The 22,349-nt window shown below is 41.0% G+C and overlaps 1 protein-coding gene across 6 annotated transcripts in view; it reads left to right on the top strand.

Moving 5' to 3' along the window:
* Positions 1–22,349, top strand: part of Aoah (acyloxyacyl hydrolase) — a 186,850-nt gene that overhangs the window by 28,367 nt on the left and 136,134 nt on the right. For all 6 annotated transcript variants that reach the window (XM_075970119.1, XM_075970118.1, XM_075970122.1 and 3 more), the window contains exons 3-4: positions 12,059–12,125; positions 16,811–16,910. In XM_075970119.1, the coding sequence (XP_075826234.1) occupies positions 12,059–12,125; positions 16,811–16,910 (167 nt within the window). The remainder of the gene's footprint in view (positions 1–12,058; positions 12,126–16,810; positions 16,911–22,349) is intronic.

The raw sequence follows: 22,349 nt of genomic DNA, 5'->3' as shown, positions 1-22,349 counted from the left end.
TCCCTGGTCGCCCGTTCAGAAATCCTATCTCCATTAAATATGATAGTTAAGAACGCATCTAGCCTTAAAAAGAGCAAAGCAGCGTATGCATCCTGGAATATGAAGCCACAGAGCTAGTTAATGTGGTTAACTGTTGTCTGTGCTTCAAGGTACTCATTAACAGTGTTTAACAATACCTGCTCTGCTTGAGGTAGGTAGTGTGTCAAATAAAATGCCCTCAGCAGATTGAAATGAACATTATGAACAGCATTGGCCTATGGAGTAAAATCTCTGTAGTTTTAGCTAAATTGTTGACTACTGCTGTGGTCTTGGGCTCTCTCGCCCTTGGTGTTCCTGATTACAAAGTAAATGCAGGTAAAGACACCCATCAGCTCAGAAGAGTCTGGAAAGCAAGGAATTGACAGCCACCTTACATGACTTGCATATGGGAATAGCTGAGGTTTCAACTGCAAATACACATGTGCTAGCCCGCATACCTGAGGGCTGCCCAGGGATCCTTTGCAAACTCTTCTTTGCGCTATGGAATGGCTGTGTTTTCTTTTATTGACAAGATATTCTATTCCAGTCTTCACTCCCTAGATCTGCAGGGATATTCTTGCACCTGTAGATCACAAGCATGATCTAATAGGAAAGGTTCTGCTTCAGATCTTCTTCAGAGCTGGGAATGTAGGTCAGTGATAGAAAAACTTGCCTAGCATGCACAGAGCCCTGAATTTGGGTTCCAGTAAAACACACTGTGTACACACACACATACACACACACACACACACACCTACCTCACAGCATTTACCTAAAGCATCCTCCATATCTGGTGGTACTAAAACAAAACAGTACAGACTATAATGAATAGAAATGTACTTATCTTGACGTCCTGGATGCCCAAAGTCCAAGTGCAGGAGTCAAATGTCATACTTCCTGCTGTGTCATCCCATAACGTGACATTTATCCATCTCTAGGAGCAAGTCTCTAGATTCCAACATTATGGTATGAGGAGTAACTTCCTGTCACAGAACTTATAGGGACGCATTAGAATCACAGTTTCCTATCAAAACTTCTAGGCCTAGGCTGGTCACTACTTTGGCTGTAATGACACTTGAAGTACCATCTCATCGTAGCCCTCCAGGTACATCTATCTCTTTACCAGAGGTTTTGCATATTTCTGCTCCATATTCTCCCATGCTGAGCATATACTTTATCTCTGGGAGGATCCTTTCTTTTCTCACATCCACCACGGCTCCACCCTCCTGAGTCAGCATCAAGGAATCCAGGTGAAGAAAGAGATTCCTCAGAAGGGGATGCTCTGAATGAGAGCCCTGCAGTGGTTCACTTTGAGTGGAGCAAAACAATCATAGAAACATACTCACAGTGCTTCTCATCAAACCCAAGGAAGATGGGTTTTCTCTGCCTCTCAGCCAGTAATGCAAGTTAATCAAAGAACACAGTAATGTTGCTTTTTAAATTGCTGTGCTCCAGGCTAAGCTACTTCAACATTAGCATGACTTTAAACATTTCCAAACCGCCTTCCACCTCACTTAATTATGACCCTCTCTTTAAAACCTCCTTTAACCATGCAATGCTACAGTGAAACCAACCAACCAACATGACCACAGTTTCTTTTATTTATTTTTATTCTTTTACTTTTGTTTTTTGAGGCAGTGTTTTTCTATGTAGCCCTGTCTGCTCTGGAATTCGTGAAGTAGAAGAGGCTAGCCTCAAATCCAGAGACCCACCTGTGTCTGCCTCCTGAACCCTGGGATTAAAGGTATGCCCCACAATGACTGGCTTGGCCACCTTTTCAGATAAAGAAGACAAAGCCTGTGGAAGATAAGGCACTTCCCTGAGGTCTGAGTTCAGTGAGCTGATGCTGGAATCCAAGTCTCTTGAGTTAGGTGACTTCTGAGTATTTTAACCCTCTCCGCAATAGTAACCCTCAATAGGAGGACCATGGACAGGGGGGAACAGCAGAGTTTGACCATTTTATTGGTTTAAAATTCACATGTATCACAAGTCACTGGTTAATAATGGAACCACAGTGGCTTTCCATATGTTCAGAGATGTCATCTATCACCATTGTTTCGAGTGTTTTCATTACACCAGTGTTTTAGTTATTGTTCAATTGCTAAGAAGAGACATCATGGCCAAGGCAATGCTTATTAAAAGCAGTCTTTAATGGGGTGCTAGCTTACAGTTTCAGAAGGTTAGTCCAGCATACAGGGATGGCACCAGAGCAGTAGCTGTGAGCTCTGCATCCTGATCTACAGTCAGGAAGCAGAAGGGCGGGGGGGGGGGGAATGGAGAGGCAGGCAGGCAGACAGACTGACAGACATACAGACAGGGCTTGTAATGAGCATTTGAAACCTCAAAGTCCACCCCCAGTGACACATTTTCTGCAACAAAGCCATGCCTACTTCAACAAGGCCACACCTGCTAATCCTTGTAATCCTTATCAGACAGCTGACTTCCTGGTGATTTAGCATCAAATATGGGAGCCATTCTTGTTCAAACTACTACAACCATAAACTACATGTCCCTTAGCTATCATGCTCCAATACCCATCCTCCCGATCCTTAAAACCCATTCATCTACTTCCTGTCTTTTACATTTCTCTGTTATAGATATTTTATATAAACTGAATAATACAATGTTCAGTCTTTTGTGGTCAATATCCTTTTGATATTTTGACAGTGGCACAGTGGGTTTTTTTGCATAACTTTGAGCGTGTCTTACTTACTAAGTTCATATCACTTGCAACAGAGCTTCATTTCTTTTTATATCTGAATAGTATTCCACTGTATAGACATCAGCATTGTGTTTATCAGCCTGTTAGTTAATGAACACTTGAGGGACTGGAATAAACAAAGCTGCTTATTGATGGTTGAATATGTATTCTCAGTTCTCTCTGGTTTCCATGTAGGAGTAGAATTTCTGGATCCTGGTTAAATTGTCTCAACTCTAAGCTAAATAATTTGAGGAACCTTGAGACAATTTACCAGAGAAGCTGCACCATTTCACATTCTGCTACTGTTTGAAACTTTTAATTGTTATTCACTTTCAACACTTATCATCACTTTTTATTTAGCACTAAGTAGGAGGGACTGTATCTCACTTAGGTTTGGATATAGACAAGCATATTTTCCCCTTGAAGCATTTGTTGCATATTTGTGTACTACTAGAAAACCGCATAGTCATATGCTTGCCGTATTTTTAATTGTACTATTTGTAATGGTTTAAATGAAATGCTGAGGTTCCCCCAAGGGGTGCAGCAGCAGAAACGCTGTAGGTCTCTGAATGGCAGCAATGGGCAGAGGGCCACGAGGCCACGGCAAGCCATGCTGCAGGTCCCCGAGTGGTGGCAGTGGGCAGTGGGTCCTGAGGCCATTGTGGTCCACAAAGGCAGCCAGGTCCTAGGAAGGAAGGTGTATGGTGGGTGAGAGACCAAGATGGATAGGGACGCCATGCAGAGTGAAATTGGATATTTATTTGGTGGGTTGTGGAAGGGAAGGGGAGAAGGGGGAAGAGCAGAGAGAGAGAGACCTCTCTGGGAGAGAGACAGAAAAAGGAGGGACTCAGACTGGAAGCTGAAGATCAGCTTGCCTTGGTGGAAGGGGGAGGAAGTGGGCATGGCTTTTCTCTTAAAGAAACAGGACAGATCATTACACTATTTATCTTTATTATCAAATTACATATTAAATAATCATCCAGAAACTTCCATTCCATTTATATTCAGCTCACCTACCCGTTCTTGATTATTCTTAAATTGTTCATTAAACAAAATTAGCCTCCAAAGACAGTGCAACAGTGTGTCCATTTATTAGTTTTCAAGTGTATGGATCTCTGATAACAGTTAAACGCAGATCCTTGAGTGTTACCAAACTCCTGTAACTAATACTTGTCATGACATTAGAGTCAACGAGGACAAGAGAACTTCAACTTTCTTTTTTGTTTCCCAGACAAACATTACTATCAATCAACTTTGGGATCCATCTGAGAAATTTTAAAGCCTTCTGACCATTTCACTCACATCAGCAAGAGAACGGAGTCAAGGATCCTTTCCCTTTTCTTGATCAGCCTTTCTGTTACTGCCCTAAACTGCTGTTAGCTGGTAATCTGAGGGATGTCAGCTCTAAACCCTGCCAAGACATTAAAGAACCTGGATAGGAAGAGAGGCTTGTCACACAGACCCTGGGTCATTGAAGAAGTTTTCAAGGACAGACTCTTTCCTTCTTTCATGTACAGAGAAAGAAATAGGTTTGAAAATGGACACTTGTAACTCTTGCATCCGGGAAGTCGGGATGCACACGTCGGGGGAGGGCAAAGCCTCTGAAGGCAAGGAAAAGACATTTAGTTGGCAGAACAGATAGATAAGAATTGAGAGAGGTTGTGCTGACAAAGAGTTTCCACTGTAAGAAGCAATAAATCAAAGAACTGGTACTAATTATATTAGCTGATCATTGTCCAGGGAGTGAATTCTCTGAGGACTGCTTTAGGGGGATCATTCTCACAGTTCCTGGGAGTTTCTGATTCTCTTACAATGTACCTAGAGAATGAATAATTTTATCTGATTTAAAATTTCCCCAAAACGAACAATTTTATCTGATTTAAAATTTCGCCAAAACAGCCACCATGACTCCAAGATAAGGCAGTCTCAGAGTGGGGAAAATTAATTATAAACTCCTTGCATCTTCATGAACTTATGTTTTCTAAAACAGAAAATTGTAGACTCCTTCAACCCAAAAGAGCCCATGATTATCCACCTACAAGCTGTCAGTTTTTGAAATATTGTTATGCCCAGATCACAGAGTCCCCTCAAAACCAACTAGGAGATCCAAGTCCTGTATGTGAAAGCAAAGAACCTTTATTCTTACTAAAATTACCTGGCATGAGAGAGAAGGAAACATGGAACAGCTACAAACCCACCTAGGAGTTTATTAGAGGGGGTGTTACAGGCCTGGGGAATCGGTGTGCAGAGAGAGAGAGAGAGAGAGAGAGAGAGAGAGAGAGAGAGAGAGAGAGAGAGAGAGAGAGAGAGAGAATCCAGCTTTTTAAAAGCTGCCTAGCACATGTGCACAGGGGTTTGGTATGACTATGTCATAAGCAGATGACGCAAATGATGGGCTCACGCCTGCGCACAAGGGTTTAGCTGAGTCATTGTGGATGTAACCACGCATGAGCACACATGGATCATGCAGGGCCTTTTAACATTCAGGCACCTCTGCACGTTCATGGCTGCAGAACCCAGAAGTATCAGCCTTATGTGGCAGAAATCATTACACTTACACAAGTATGCAAACTCAGACTCTCTGTGTGTCCAATATATTGGAATGGTCTGTGAGCCCCAAGCTCAGCTGGAGTTGGGTTTTTACAGTAGCAAAGGTAGGTGTAAGGGATTTTTAAGGTTCAGGACTCCCGACTGGCTGACATTTGTCTAGGGGTGTCCTGGTGAAAAGCAATGGGTGTGTGCTGGCAGGTGATCCTAACTACCATGGTTGGCACGTTAGGAATCTCCTTTGGATGGTCTGTTCCAGGGTGGTGCCAGCTTAGGACTTTTCCTGGAACCTGGTGCTGCCTGGGTCTCATGTGTAGCCTCACTGCCCTGGGTCCTGCAGTGTCATTTGTCAAATTTCCTCACTGAAATTGTCTTGGCACACTAATGCCTTGACCATAATTGTGTTCAGGGTTTCCAGTCTTTAATTCTATTCCATTTGCCCACATGGCTCCCATTCTAATACAACATTATTTTTGCTACTGTAGTTTTGTAGGTTTCAAATTGGGAAGTCTGAGTCTTCTTTGTTTTTCTTTTAAAGATTTTTTTTAAAAAAACCTACTCTGGTTCATATGGTGGTTAGAATCAGTTGATAAATTTCTGCAGATGAATTAGGATTATTTTGGAAATGAACTAGGATTATTGAAGTTGTAGATCCAGTTTGGCAAGATAAAATTTTCTGCCAGGGTTCCATTTCTTCCAAGGGCAGCCACCCTGTCTATAGATCTAAGTTTAGCTACTAGGGTTCCACGGTAGAGCCACAAGGCAGAGAAATGGAGTTAACATGTTACATGGTGAGATGGACCCATCCACCAAACTTCTCTGTATTTCCAGAAGTCAGGAGGAGTTTCTATTGCTGCAATTAACCAATATGTGCAAAACAATGCAGGAAGAAAGGATTGATTTGATTTATTGTTTCATATCACAGCTAATCAACAAAGGAAGTCATGGTAGCAACTCACTTTAGGAACCTGAAGTCAGGAACTGCAGCAGAAGCCATGGAGTAACATTGCCTTGCTTCCCATGGTTTCCTCAGTCTGCTTTCTTATATACCACAAGAACACCTGCTCAGGGGTGGTACCACACACAATAATCTGTACTCTAACACGCTGTGATGGTTTGCATAAAAATACCCCCACGGGCTAATAGGGAATGACATGATTAGGAGGCACAGCCTTGTTGGAGCAGGTGCGGCTTTCTTGGAGGAGGTAGGGAGCAGACTTTGAGGTCTCAAATGCACAGTCAAATCTAGTGTGACATTCACTTCCTTCTGCCTGCTGATCCAGATATGGAATTCTCAGCTACTTCTCCAGTACCACACATCTGCCTACATGCCACCATGATAATAGACTGATCCTCTGAAACTGTAAGCCAGCCCCAATTAAATGGTTTGCTTTATAAGAGTTGACATGGTCATGGTGTCTCTTCATAGCAGTAAAACCCAAACTGACACATACATCGAACATTAATTGAGATAATGTGCTACAGAGGTCCATAAAAGGCAAATATGATGGAGGCATTTTCTCAGTTGTGGGTCCCTCCTGTAAAATGATTCTAATGTGTCAAGTTGTTTAAAAAAAAACAGCCAGCACAGAGATTTTAATATTTTCTTAATAGGCATGTGTATGCATTGTCTGTGTTCTTAGACATTCATTCTATTCAGCATCACCTTTATGAGAGGGTTCAAGACCAACCTGGTCTACAAGAGCTAGTTCCAAGACAGACTGAGAAACCCTGTCTTGGCCAGGCGGTGGTGGCACACGCCTTTAATCCTAGCACTCGGGAGGCAGAGGCAGGAGGATCTCTGTGAGTTTGAGGCCTGCCTGATCTACAGAGCTAGTTCCAGGACAGGAACCAAAAGCTATAGAGAAACCCTGTCTCGAAAATCAAAAAAAAAAAAAAAAAAAAACCCTGTCTTGAAAAACCAGAAGAAAAAAAAAGGAGTTGAACTCTTCCCTTAAATGAGTAAGAAAAGGAATACAAGCCATGATTTTTTTTTAACTCCTAAAGATATCTTTTAAAATTTTTCTTTAGTTTTTTCATACAGTACATTTTGATCTTCTTATTTCTTCTTCTCCAACTCCTCACAGATTCTTGATGCTTTACTACCCATGCAATTACATGTTCTTTCTCAAAACAAAACAAAATAGTTAAAACTACAAAACAGTTCAAAAAACAAAATTAAGACAAACTTATAAAAAGAAAATCAATATGATTTTTTTAAAAATGACAAAACAAAATGTGCACATACACACTCATAGGTACACACACAAACACACCACACACACACACACACACATACACAATGTAATGTCTGTTTTGTATTGAGAAACTATTTCTGGTTAAACTTTCCAGTAGTTAAACTGCCCAGCGACACTCCTCTGGAGGAAATTGATATTCTTTTCCCCAGCAGGTATCAATTGCAAATAGCTTTTCGGTTAAGGTTGAGACTTTGTTTCTACTTCCCCTTCTCTTGCTGTGATTTGGTCTGTCTTGAATCTGTGCAGGCCTGGGTGCTTTCACAGTCTCTGCACGTTCCTATGTATATCAGTCCTGTTGTCCCTGGAAGACAGTTTCCTCAGAGTCACCCACCACCTCTGGCTCCTACAGTCTTTCTGCCACCTCATAGATGAGGGGAGGGGTTTGAGAAAACCATCTCATTCAGGGCTGAGTGTTCCAGTTCTCTCACCCTCTGCCTGTTGTCAAGTTGTGGGTCTCTGAGTTAATGCCCATCTATTGCAAGAAGTTTCATTCATGAGTATTGCGTGGTGCTCTGATGTGGGAGGTGCGTCTGTATATGTGTCGCTTTTATTGGTTAATTAATAAAGCTGCCTTGGCTTACAGCAGGGCAGAACAAAGCCAGACCGAAATATAGAGATATAGAGAGAGAGTAGGAGGAGTCAAAGAGATGCCATGTAGCCGCCAGAGGACAAAGACACCCCTGCGCGCCTGTGCAGGTACGCCACAAGCCTCATGGTAAAATACGGAATAATAAAAATGGGTTAATTTAAGATGTAAAAATTAGTTAGAAATAAGCTTAAGATATTGGCCAAGCAGTATTACAATTAATACAGTTTCTGTGTATTTTGGGTCTGGGCAGTCAGGAAATAAATGAGTAGCCTCCTCAAACCGTGCTCTACTCAATGTGTATAGCGATAAGTCCCTAGGTGTCTTTTTATTTCTACATGTATTTAGCACAATAGTAACACTGGCTTCCCCCATGCCTGTGTTCTATGTAATGTTGACTTCATCTACCATGTAGTGGTTTTATATCATGGAATGGGCTTTAAATCCAGTTTTTTAAAAGGTGGCTGACTAGTCCCTCAAAATTTGTGTCATTTGTGTCACATTGCATCAGTGTGTCCTGCAGGCAGGTCACTGTTGTAGGCCACAGGTTTCTTCGCTGAGATAAATTGATTACCCCCTTCTCTCTTTTCCTACACCAAAGTAAGAGTTAAGCTTTTCATTGGGGGCCAGCTCAACTTCTCCATGTTTGGTGGCATAGGTGAATTGCTGTTTCACCGATCGAGTCTTACCATCAGGTTATGGAGCATAACCAATAACCTTGGAAATAGCCTGTGGTGTTTGGAGGAGAATCTATGGGACCCCTTTGGCCAACAACTCAACAAAATGTAAATGTCACTGGAAATTTTACTTGGTGGCATAAGATGTTTAGTTGGGGCTCCATCTGTCCTGCTATACAGTGACTCCCTTTACCTTCCTTTCAAATATGGAAATAATTTAGGAAGTTTCTGCAGTCGTAGATTCCCGTGTGGCTTTTCAGAAAAGGTTTAATGTTGGTCCCTCTCCATATTTCCTCTTTTGTCCTGTCCTCCATTCCCCTTGCTGTTTAATCCTCCTAATCTAGTTCCCCCTTCACCTATTTATAGCACTATACTCTATTACCCTTCCCTTGGAATATCCCCTCCTTCCTTTTGGTCCCTTGCTAGCTACCTAACCTCTGTGATTATTCAAACTGAAATACACACATCCAAAGTTTAAAAGCTGACATCCACATATAAAATACAATATCCAATATTTATCTTTTGGGGGGTTTAAGTTGCATCACTCAAGATAAGTGTTTCTAGTTCCATCCCTTATCTCAAAATTTAATAATCTAATTTTTCTTAGTAGCTGAATAATATACTATTGTGTAAATGTATCACATTTTCAGCATCCGTTCACCAGTTGATGGACAGCTAGACTGCTTCCAATTTCTGGCTATTATGAATAGAGCAACACTGAATATGGGTGAACAGCTATTTCTGTATCAAGATGCAAAGTCTTTTTGGAATATTGCCCCTCTTGGTATACACTTTGGTATAGCTGGGCTTACGGTATATCAATTTTCAGGTTTTTAAATAACCTCCACACTGATTTCCATAGTGGTTTTGCCAGCTCGCACTCCTACCAGCAATGAACAAGTGTTCTTCTTTCCCGTCATCCTAACCATCACGAGCTGTCATTTGTTTTGTTGATCTTAGCCATTCTGACTAGAACAAGAAGAGATCTCAAAGTGGGTTAAATTTGCCTTTTCCTCATGGCTAAAGATATTGAAGATTTTTTTTTGTTTTACAGTCATTTGTGTTTAAATTTTTGAGAACCCTGTTTAGTTCTATACCCCATTTATAAACTAAGTTATTTATTTTCTTGATGTGCAGAGTTTGAGTTCTTTATATTTTCTAGATATTAATCCTCTATCAGATGAGTAATTAGCAAAGATTTTCCCCATTCTATGAGTTGACACTTTGCTCTAATGATGTTGTCATTTGGTGCACACAAAGCTTTTAGCTTCACAAGGTTCTACCTTTTAATTGTTGGATTTAATGTCTGTGGTATCAATGTCCTGTTAAGAAAGTCCTTTGCTGGACCAACGAGCCCAAGCCTATTTCCTACTTTCTCTTCTAGCAGGTTTTTATGTTGAGGTCCTTGATCCATCTGGGTGATTTTTGTGTAAGGCGATACATGTAAGATTTCCATTTTTCCACATGCAGCTCCTGTTTTATCATCATCGTTTGCTGATGATGCCATCTTTTCTCCTATGTGATGTTTTTGCTTATTAAAAATCAGGTGTGTATGAGTGTGTGGAATTACATGTTGGTCTTTAATTCAATTCCATTGATCAATGTGTCTGTTTTTATGCTAATACCAGGCATTTTTTTTAAAAAAAATTACCATAGCTCTACAATTGGAATTGAGAGAGTGACACCTCCAGCAGTTCTTTTGTTATTCAAGGCTGTTTTAGCTATCCTTTGTTTTTTTGTATTTTCATATGAAAGTGAAGTTTTTTTTCCTTCAATCTCTTTGAAGAATTGTGCTGGAAATTTTTATGAGAATTGAATTGAATCTGTAGATTGTTTTTGATAGACTGGCCATTTTCACAATATTATTCCTACCGATCCTACCAAGGAAAAGAGGTATTTCCATCTTCTAGTGTATTCTTCAATTCATTTCTTCTGGGTCTTAAAGTTTTTATTATGCAAATTATGTACTTGCTCGGCTAGAGCTATCTCAAGACTTCTTATTTTCTGAGGCTATTGTAAAAGGGAGTTTCCCTAATTTCTTTCTCGATAAGCTTGTCAGTCAAGAAAAGAGATCCCATTTCATCTAACCATTTGTTGGGTCCACGGGGGTTATGCAAAGATGGGGACAGACCATCAAAGTCAAATAAACCAAAGCAAACTTTATTCCAGAAACCAGATTCCAGGAAAAAAAAAATTCTCCATGGGGCACAAAAAGCTTATCAGCTAACTGAGACCACAGCCAGAGATGGATTTTGTAAGGCTATGGTGAAGGTCGGTTTCTGAAGCCACCTTTTTATAGTAGGGGCATCAAGCATTGGGTCTACACAAAGAGTTTTTTACAATCTCGAGGTAAAACTCAGATACAGATTGCCATGCTTTACAATCTTTATTAAGAGAGTTTTTCAGTTAAACTACTGTTTGTACTTAATCTATTGTCTTCCTTAGTACTTCCAGGTGGTGTTTACTGCTCTCCCCTTTGATGCTGCCAGTTTCACATAGCAGGGATAATGCCTAACCTAGAGGTCATATATCTGTCTTCTAAAAGTTGACTCAGCTCATATCTGTGTTAATCAAGGATGGCTGGGGCGTTAGGCTCTCAGTTTGCAGAGAGATGCTTCAGCCTTGTAAATAGAGCTATGGATTGTAAAGCGGAGAAACCCATATTTGTAGTTAATCTTTAAGCTGCTGAGAAAGCTACCAACAGTCTGTTCTCATTCTTCTAGGCATACAACTTTATATTTATTTCTACATTCTTATTTCTGAAATCTATGTTTTTACATTCTTATTCTTGGACTCTTTACCATTCTGATATGTCTTGATGTAAGAAAAGAATATGAAATCTATAATTTTATAGCAAACCAATGCTCTTCAATCATCTGCAGAATCTTTAATAGGAAAGATTATTTTTTATGGGTTTGAGTATTTTGCCTATGTGCGTGTCTGTGGACCACTCTGTACCTGATGTTTGAGGAGTCCAGAAGTGGGCATCCGATCCCCTGGATTTGGCCCTACACACGGTTGCTAGTCACAATGTGGATTCTGGGAACTGAACCCAAGTCCTCTGGAAGTGTAACCAGTGCCCTTAACCTCTGAGCCATTGCTCCAACTCCTAGATATGAAATTTTAAAGCCACAGTAACTTTGAAATTACCAACCTTGAAACTAGTACTTAAATTAATTGTTACTCACTCAGTCTTAATATTATTTATAAACACTAACACATGTTTTAAACTATGATAATTAAGAATATTCTATTCACCTTTTTTTCTTAGAAAAACTCTTCTTGAAAACCACCTGCTATTTCTTGGTTCAGATGTTTGGACCAGACATCATCAAACTGTGAGTATGACATGGGAATCTGACTCAGTTGCTAGCACAGGGCAGAGAGCAGCTTTCTTCTCATTGGAGAAGGGCTGGCCCTGCTCTTTTTGTCACCATTGATAGAGGGAAGCTGACACTAGATTCTGACATCAGCTCCTAATGCTGTTATTCCAGTAGAGGCTTCTCTAAAAGCACAGGGTGAAAATCTGACTCCTTTCTCTCCAAGAACCTTCCATGCAGGAATTACAGACACCAACAACAAATAACCCTACGCTATCCACTGACGTGGTAACTGATCTGTCTCTGAGCTCTCAGTACTGGCCCTGCTCTGTTCCAATGGCCTCCAACCCTGTGTCCTCCAGGTTTTCTAACCTATTTTCTCCTAGCCCCTCTATGATGATCTGTTTTTTTTTTTCTTTCTTATTCTCTTCCTTCTGTTTTGACCACTCTTTGCAGCATTGGATAAGATGAGTCATATTCTCTGCCCCAGGAAACAAGATTTCCCTCTGAATGGAAGCAGGCTTTCAGTCCTCTTCTCCCAGTAGGAGAGTTTTGGAGGAATTCCCATTGTTGGGATCCATTTTTTAATAGTCTGATAGTCAGATTGGGGGACACAAGTTGCTTCTTTAGAATAGTTTAATTTCTGCCAGGCTTACATCCATGCTTGGTGGTCTTATGTTTATGTCTTAGTTATTTACTCAGTTCCTTTGAGTTATACAAGCACCCAGACCCACGCCCACAAACAAACTTTAGGACCATGATGATCAACTGAGTCTAACCTTATAGTTGCTCCGTTTTATCTTTTACAACCCCATGGACATCCTAGGTTCTGTATTCATCCTTCCCTCCATGTACTTATACCATATATGAATATATAGCTCTCTATATTTTATATATATATTGCCAGCAAGATGGCTTATCCAGGCCACCCAAGTTCTGGGACCCACGTAAAGGTTGAAGGAGAGAACTTCTTCCACAAAGCTGTCTTCTCACCTCCATATCTGAGCCATGACACACCCTACATAGAATAATAATAAAAACATATATACATATATAGTATGCATTATGTACAGTCTTGCAAAATATATATTTTTAGCTTTCAACATGGTGCCACATTTTATCTATCATTTCATTTGTGCCACTGAAGTGTGAACTGTAGCACACTCACTTGGGCCATGTGATGCTGAATTGTATCTCTAGGGTATTGTTCATGTGTCCTACAACTAATGGCGATGCAGGTTTTCCTCTGGATCCCTCCTTGTATATAGTGCTCTTCTCAATATTCCTATAATAAATTGTGCTTAGCCCAAAAGTTGGGTATATAGTGGTGAAGCTTAAAAGACATTGTCACCATCTAAAATAGTGTAGCCTAGAGCCAGAGAGGTTTAAAGGCAGATGTTTAGAGTCATACAGATCTGTGCTCCTCACGCGTACAAGTGTCTATTAGTACTGAACTTACCTATTACAGAAATGGTTTATTCTGGATTCTGACTGTGGCAGGGACCCTATCCTTTACCTTAAACCACAAGTATTGTCATGGCCTATGAACTGAAGTCAGGCCTATGGACTTGCAAGTTTTAATTAAAATCAAAATCTTCCAATACAGAAAAAAAATAGTGTCTTTAAATGCAAAGCTAACTGTGGCATTCCTTTTTAATAACATTCTTCAAAATCTACACTTCCTCCTCAGGACTCCTGGCCCCATCCACAGACTTTTCATGAACTGGTCCTGGTGGCCCTTGCAAATCCGTCCCTTGCCATATCTCAGCACATTCCACGGTGTTTTTCTTGCACTACAGGCAGGTTTTGCCTAAATATTTTGACAGTTTTTTCCTGTGTTTCATACATATTAAACCTGCATCCAGACACATTACCCTACTTCTTTGGAGCTCATATACAGGTCACCTCTTCTGAAAGCTTCCCTGATCCTCTCCAAGCTAATATGGATATTCCACTTGTACCACATCCAAGCAAATTGGCACACACACATACACACACGTTTCCATATGTGCACAACAGTATGCTGTGCAAACCTTTACAATAGCACTTAAGACATTTGTTTACAATTTAATTACCTCTCTACTTTTGAGTCCCTGCTAAATCAACAGCTTTCAAAAGCCTAGGACAACATTTGACTCATTTTGTGTGTAATTCCAGGTATTCAGAAAAATCCTGACTATATGTCAAAGAAAGAAGGATGGAAAGGAGGTAGAGGAAGGAAAGAAGCAGAGGTGGATGGAGATTGGACTGTTTTGAAGTAAGACAGATGCAATGAATGATTCTGCCCACCACTTGTTTCTCCATAAAGGTCTAGCACCCTGTCATTGCCAGCACCCTCCTCTCACCAGCACCCTGTCAGCTCCAGGGCTGTATTAGTGTAAGCACCCTGTCAGAGCAGCAACCTGTCAGGACCAGCACCCCGTCAGGACCAGCACCCCATCAGGACCAGCACCCCGTCAGGACCAGCACCCAGTCAGAACTAGTATCCCATCATCAGTGCCAGCACCCCGTCAGGACCAGCACCCCATCATCAGCTCCATGCTGCTGGGGATCTCTCCTTACATGCATCCTCCTCTTGCAGCTTGTTTTAAACAGTCAGAAGCAGCTTGAAGTTGCCTTGCCCTCAAAATGACAACCTCTTGATTTAATTTTACTTGAATAGCTGCCTTCCGATATGAAATGGATTTCCTGACCTGGAGGCCATTTCTTCTTTTATCTCATACTAGTCAGTTCTCAATAATTCCTGAACTAATTATGTAGCAATTGCATTTCCTACCCACAGCCATAGCCATAGGATTCTGTAAAGACAGAGAACCTGAGAAATAAGACATTCCCTTTAAACTCACCATCAGTGTCTGATCTGTCTGAACTTTTGTAACAAACTACCTGACACTGGAAATTTTGGAAACAACAGAAGCTTACCACTCAGAGATCTGAAGGCTTGGAGCACAAGACCAAGGTGTCAGCAGATTAGCTCTTATGTTGTGCATGTGAGCAATGCCAAGTTTGGCGGCCAATTTAAAATGCAGCCAGCTCCCCTGCACCACAGATGCAGCAGCCCCGAAGTTGATGGCTGGACCTAAAGAAATACTTCCCTGACTTGCCTTTCTTTCCATCATGTAACCTAAAGTCTCTATATTTTCAGACGCCTTCCTTTTAAATGAATTTGCACTGCTATGCCCTGGAGCTTTTAATATATGGGATTCTGATTCCTCTCCTGTTGTCACTATGAAACTCACAGCTTATTTTCAATAGTGCTAATCTAAGAACTAAAGAGGCTTTGCTCACAACCACCTTGTCGCCAACCACAAATTTTTGCATGTTTGCCAATCCAAATATTTTTCATAGCATTCTGCTTTGAACTCTAAACCTCACTAAATGCAGGCAGCAATAATCATGTCACAGTCTAAATAGAATAATGACATCTCCTTCACCAAACAATGTATTTCATGACTTTTGAATTCAGCCTCACTCAGAGTTTTAGGGGATGAACAAAATAAAGGCAGGTTAGTTGGCATAATATACTAGAAATGACCTTTAACCTAGGTTCAGGTAGTTCTTATTTATTCCTCTGTATAAACCATATAAATAGAATACTTTCTGACTCACTATGCTTTCTGTGTACAGTATTGTCTTATGAACTCTTGTAAGAATTACTCATTATTCTGTTTCCAGCTCTAATCTCTTCTCCATTTCTTCTGTAAACGAGCTCAGAAGGCCTATGCACCATGCAGTCAGGAAGTCACAGTAGTGAACTCTCAGTAACAACTGTCCGCATTAGCCACTTTCTCACTGCTCTGACCAAATACCTGGCAAGAAGAAACTAAAAGGGAAAGTAATTGTTGGGCTCATGATTTGAGGGAAGTTGATTGCTTTGGTGAAAACGTAAGTCAGGGTCACCTGCATTGTCAGTTAATAAAGGAGGGGGTGATTTCAGTGTTCAAAAAGCTGAGAGAGAGAGAGAGAGAGAGAGAGAGAGAGAGAGAGAGAGAGAGAGAGAGAGAGAGAGAGAGCTCAGAAAGCTCCCTCCTTTCTCTTCTCTCATTAAGTCTGGACCAATAGCCCATCAGCCAGTACCAATGAGGTTCAACCTCTCTGTGATGCCCTTATGAAGGATGCTTCTCCTAGATCATTTTAAGTATACTAAACTTGACAAAGAAGATGAGCCATCGCATGCTGTTTTAGCTCCTTCGAATCTAGTCACAGCCACAGTATTTGAAGACTCCTGTTCTTATAGATTTCTCCATAAAAGAAGCACATCAGAGTAATATTTTTCTTCCATAAGAAAAAGATATATGATTTGGGTTGTATCTAAGAAAATAATTTTAAGGGAATAAATGTTTATATAGTAAAGTAGTTTTTCTATTAAATCCAATAAATTTCAACATACTATTCCCATCTAATCATATCCTTTCTTTTTTTCTTTTCCTGATTGTTTTCGTGGCTTCTTACATGTTCTTCTGAGAGGCAAACTCATAGCTCAGGGATTGTGTTCCTCCCTGTCCTCGGGACCTTATGCAAGAGGCAGGAGGGATGAGTATTGCTAGAAAACACAATGCAGTAGCTGAGCTGGGTGAAGCTCTAAGGCTGGGTTGTGAGGGCATCAGAATCCGTTCTGGGGATTTAACTTCCTTTGATAGTGCTTCTGCTCCTTGATGCCTGAGAGATCTTAATAGCTTTTGCTTTGCTCCATTTTCCACCAGACTCGGTGAAGCTATGAATGCTGATGTGGTGTGCCATGCTCTGGAATTTTGCAAGCAGGATGCTGCCCAATCACAGTGTCATCTCTACCCCCTTCCCCAGGTGAGTGGGTTCTGCTCTGAATGTCACTTTCCAGTAGGCTTTAGGCCCTGTGGAAATGTTATAAAGGGAGACCCAGCTTCATTTGCTCAGTGGTTTGTGAACTGGAAACTATAGAGTCAATGCTGGAATCTGCATTATGAAGGAAATCATGCTGTACTTATCTTTGTGAGCTGGGTTACCTTCACTCAGTATAACTTTTCCTGTAAATTTTATAATATAATTTTCATTATAGCTGAATAAGATTCTGTGCATGTATGTACCACGTTCCCACTCTCCATTCTTCACCTGATGGATATCTAGAATGATTCTCTTCCCTAGCTATTGTGAATGGAGCTGCAATGAACGTGGATGTGCAGGTGTCTCTGTGGTAGGGTATACAGTCCTTCGAGTAGATGTCCAAGAGAGTTATGATTGAGTCACATGGTAGATCCAGTTCTGGTGTTCTGAGGAACCTTTAGAGTGATATCCAAAGTGGATGCGCCTGTTTACAGTCCCACCAGCAGTGCATCAGGGTTCCCTTTTCTTCGAATCCATGACAACATTTGTTGCCACTTGTATCCTTGGCCTTTTGTTCTGATTGGGATGAGATGGAAGCTTAAAGTAGTTTTAACCTGCAGTTCCTTGGTGCCAAGGGATGCTGAACACTTTTTAGAATGTTTCCCAGGGTTTGTAATTTCTTTCGAGAACTCTTTAGTTCCATATTCTTTTGAAATTGGGCTTTCTAAAGAGTTTTTTTTCCTCCAGTATATTCTGGCTACTAATCCTCTATTAAAGGTATAAGTGACAAATAATTTCTTCTTTGAGCTGCATCTTCACTAACAATGCCCTTCGTTATGAAGAAACTTTTTGGTTTCATCTGGCAAGTTTGCTTTTTACTATGCTACCAGAGTTCTATTCAGAAAATTTTTACCTGTACATACATATTGAAGCTCATCTTCTACTCTTTCCTCTAGCCACTTCAGGGTATCAAGTCTTACACTGAAGAATTTGATTCATATATAGTTAGGGTTTTCTCAGGGGTATATAGGAACCAAGTTTTATTCCTCCAAATGTTGATGCCCAGATTTCTCAGAACGATTTGGTAAAGATGCTAACTTCTCCAGTGTATATTTTTCGATTATTTATCAAAAATCATTCAGCTATTGTTCTGTAGACATATTTCTGGGCACACTGTTCTATACTATTGATCTATATGTTTATTTTTGTGCCAGATGAGTATAATAAAATACCACCCTCCCAAAGCTTTCTAAGTAAAGCAAGAAAATATATATACAATGATTAGCACAATACCTACAATGCACATACACCTATAATACATTAAAATATGGCTAAAATGATATCTAGTTAGATTATTGTCAGTATCGTGATTATTTGAGATGGTTTTTAAGAATCTCTTGTATCATATCATTTTAGGCAACGTTTAGTTGGATTGTGGTCAGACAAGACTATAAATGTTGACATAATTCTATCCACACATTGTAGATCAGAGTACAGTATTAAACTAAGGCTCACAGTATTGATTTTCACGAGCTTCCTATTCAAATAATTCTTTACCCCTTTCCTTTGAATTATGAGTCTATGCATTAATAACAGGTTTGGGTTTTAAAATATTTTATTTATGTTTGAATGAAGTCACCTATAATACTTTGTGACTTAGCCAATGTATATTAATTTTATGCCTAAAAATATTAAATATCGGGGGTTGGGGAGATGGCTCAGTTGCTAAAGCACTTGGCACACAAGAATGAGGACCTGAGTTTCGACCCCCAGGACCCATGTATAAAGCTAGGCCTGATGGTCCAGATTTGTTATCCTTGCTCCTGGAGCTTGCTGCTCAGCTAGCCTCGTCAGTGACTTCCAGGCCAGTGAGAAATTGTTGTGGTTTCTCTTGCTACGACAAAGAACGAAAGAAACTTGGGAAGAAGTGGATTTATTTTATCGTAAAGTTTGCAGTACAACATCCCAAAAATTCACAGTAGAAACTCAAGGCAGGAGCCTAGAGGCAAGAACTGAAGCAGATGCAATGGAGGAATGCTGCTTCCTGGCTTTCTCCCCACCTGCCCAGGGTGGTACTGCCCACAGTGGTCTGGACATCAGTCAAGATAATGCCATCGATCTGCCAGCAGGCCAATCCTATAGAGATATTTTTCTCAATTAAGATTCTTTCTTTCAATAAGCTCCTACTTTCTATCATCGTGACATAAAATCTGTCCACACAGAGACCCTGTCTCAAAATAAACAATGCGGACAGCATCTGAGGGGAGAAACCTAAGGTTGACCTCTGCTCACCCCATCGCTAACACACACACACACACACACACACACACACACACACACTCACACACACGGAGAAGGGAAGGGAGAGAGAGGGAGAAAGAGGAAGAGATTTGGAGGGGGAGAGAAAGAGAGATGGAGAAATGTACACATACAAGATATTAAATATCACAAACCTGTCTTCTTGAGAGGAAAAATGGAGACAAGTGCACAGGGGACGTATTTCATGCTTCTTCAGTAATTGACTGTCACTGAAATTTCTCTAATTCCTCCCAAGAAGCTGTAGATTCCACTGATTTATAGAAAAGTTAATTTTAAGTGAAAAGAATTCCAGTGGTCAAATGACATGTGGATAATGTCTCATCATAATTACTACCTGATATCGGAAGGAACTCTGTCCCTGTGTAGGAAGGCAAACATGTTAGTCCGTCTATCATCATCATGACAAAAGGCCCCAGAGAGGAATTTAGAATTAGGAAAGGTTCAGCTGGGCTCATGTTCAAAGGTTTCAAACCATGATCACTTGGCTTGTGATAGGGCAAGATGTCAAGATGCAATTGTATGGGGGAGGGTACAAAGCAGCTCTTAGGGTGACACAGAAGCAGAGGGCAGGGGCCAGGAGGAAGGTTTACTCCTCCAAAGACCCACTTCTTTCAACTAGAGCCTGCCTCGTGGATGTTCATCACTCAGCAGTAGCCTATCAAATTATGAGTTCATCAATAGGTGGACTCGTTGATGAGGTCACTGTCCCGTGGCTCAGTCACTTCCCCAAAGCTTCATCTCTGAACCTTTCCTTGGGGACAAAGCTTTCAACCGACAAGGCTTTGGGGACATTCCTGATTTAAATCATGCCAGCAGATGGTTTGGGTTTTAATAACAGCCACAAGCATCATGCTATATTTGCACCATATCCAAAGCTGGCCACCCAGTGCTCAGCCATGCCTGATGGTTTAAGCAAACTCTGCAGGTAGCCTACACACCAGATTTCACTTTTTTATCTCCCCGCTTTGACCTCCCTCTTTCCGTTGCGATGCTGATATTTGAACCGTGGGTTTTTCACATGCCAGCACTCACTCCCTTTTCAGATGCCAACTTGGGAACATTTCAACAGCGCTCTTGGGCTGGGAGGGAGCAGAGAGGATTTCATCTGGAGGTGTTCAGCTTCCTCTCACTGACACCCTGAGCTGCTGGGCAGCCTGAACCCCTGCCTCTGCAGCGGCCTCAGCAACTTTCTTCACTATCCCCAGACTGCTCCAGACCTTCTCCCTCTTCCCTAAATGCCCATTACCAGTCTCTATCTCTGCACACAATCCAGAAAGGTGAGGTGGTTTCTCCAGATTCAGGGCTCTCTGCCTTGAGCTTTCCTTAACGGCAGTAAGTGGTGTGTCCTGAGTCCCTCTTCCAGACTCTGGGGGGAGAGGTTAGTCTTCATTTTATCTAGTTGTCTATGCAATCATAAGGCACGGGCTCCATTAGGAACTCTTGCTCCCATGGAGAAAGTGGAACACTAGAGAGGGTAGTAAATCGCTTCCAGTCACTACTCCAGGAATGAGCTGCAATAAAAAGGATTGGCATTCCTGCCTCTCCCCTCAGAGATGTGTTTGGTGTCCCCACCACCCAGTGGGTTTTTGAGGCTGCTTTGAGTGTTTCCAAAACACCCAGCTAGAATCCTATCACCAGGAAGAAGTAGCATTAAATATTTACTTCATTTTAAAACTAGATTACACCGCAGTCATTTCTTAAACTTCTGATCATGTGTCAGCTTGTTGTTGTTGTTTGGGTTTTGTTGTTTATTTGTTTGTTCATTTTTATTTTTGTTATTCAAAATTATATTTAGAATATATATTTTTAAGCATACAAGACCATTTTTTATTCCCATGGAGTTCAAGTCACTCATATGGAAATGCAAATACATCTTCAGCCCCCTAGGTTTACCTATGACAAACCCGTGAATGCCTCAAAATAGCCACTACTCTGAAATGCCACCACGAATCAGTTCTTTCATATAAAATTTTCCTCTTGAATTTCGTGTTGGTGGAATTACTCAGAACAGATGATCCTCGGCTTACAATGGTTAGAACTCTAAATTTTCTATTTCATTATTGGTAGAAAACGAATATGCAGTCAGCAGAAATTGAATTCTGGATCTTGAATTTTCATCTTTTCTGTGACTATACCTCCCAATCACCTATGAAGGAACACCTACACACTACCATACCTTGTTGCTAACATTTGGGGCTACGGTGTTTTCATATGTCACTATGTCCACCAAACACCCATATTTGTATGTATGTATAAGATACTCAGCCCTGCATTATAAACTGGCTCTGTGTTAGACAACTCTGCCCACTGTAGCTCATGTAAGTACCCTGAGAGTCTTAGGTGATGAAACTAAGGATGCTGAGTGGTATGTACAGCATATGCATTGCAAGCTCCTCTGAACTTCCATCTTCTCTATAAAACAATTCCCAACTCTCCCCCGTGAGATGCTAATTATCCTCTCAACCATCATCATAGACCAACTATAACTTACAATGTGCTAATGACTGACCAAAGTGCTTCATATATATTAATTCAGTTAATATTGTTGAGGTGATATTGTTGTCTACATTTTATATGCTAAGATAGTAAGGTTACATGAATTTCCTTATTAGGATGTAAGCATATGGGAAACAGTATGGGTATAAATGAGGGTCGGGGAAGCAAGAAAAGGGAGAAGTAAAATGTGCAGGTCTGCACTGCAAAGAGTGCACACAAATAGTCTTTAGGGAAGGGGTGCATTTCCTCACCCTTCTCTTTGCATACAAGACAGAAGAATGACTGGAGCTGGTGTATATGTTTATGTGCACAAAGCCTCATTGTACACATTGCCTTACACCACAGCTTACAGACTAAAATTCAACTCTAGCTCTCTCTTGCCCAACTTCATCCCCTGGCCCCCCAGTCCTGAAATTCCCAGCAGACTCTGTAGCCATTAGCAGACCACTCTCAATTATAACTGTGCTGTAGACATCTTCCTTATACCAGAATCTCAAATGCACATGCAAGACTGGTGCCCCTCCCACACACATTGAAAGGAAATCATGTTCAGATAGTGTACACCTCTGTGGAGCTAGGTCCTTCTCGTTCTCTCAGGCATCCAGAAACCTGCTAGGAGGAAGAGCA

Source organism: Microtus pennsylvanicus, chromosome 4 (genome assembly GCF_037038515.1).
Source record: "Microtus pennsylvanicus isolate mMicPen1 chromosome 4, mMicPen1.hap1, whole genome shotgun sequence".
Classification (NCBI taxonomy): Eukaryota; Metazoa; Chordata; class Mammalia; order Rodentia; family Cricetidae; genus Microtus; species Microtus pennsylvanicus.
Note: the sequence above shows the minus strand (reverse complement) of the source record. Positions and strands in the feature narration are given on the sequence as shown.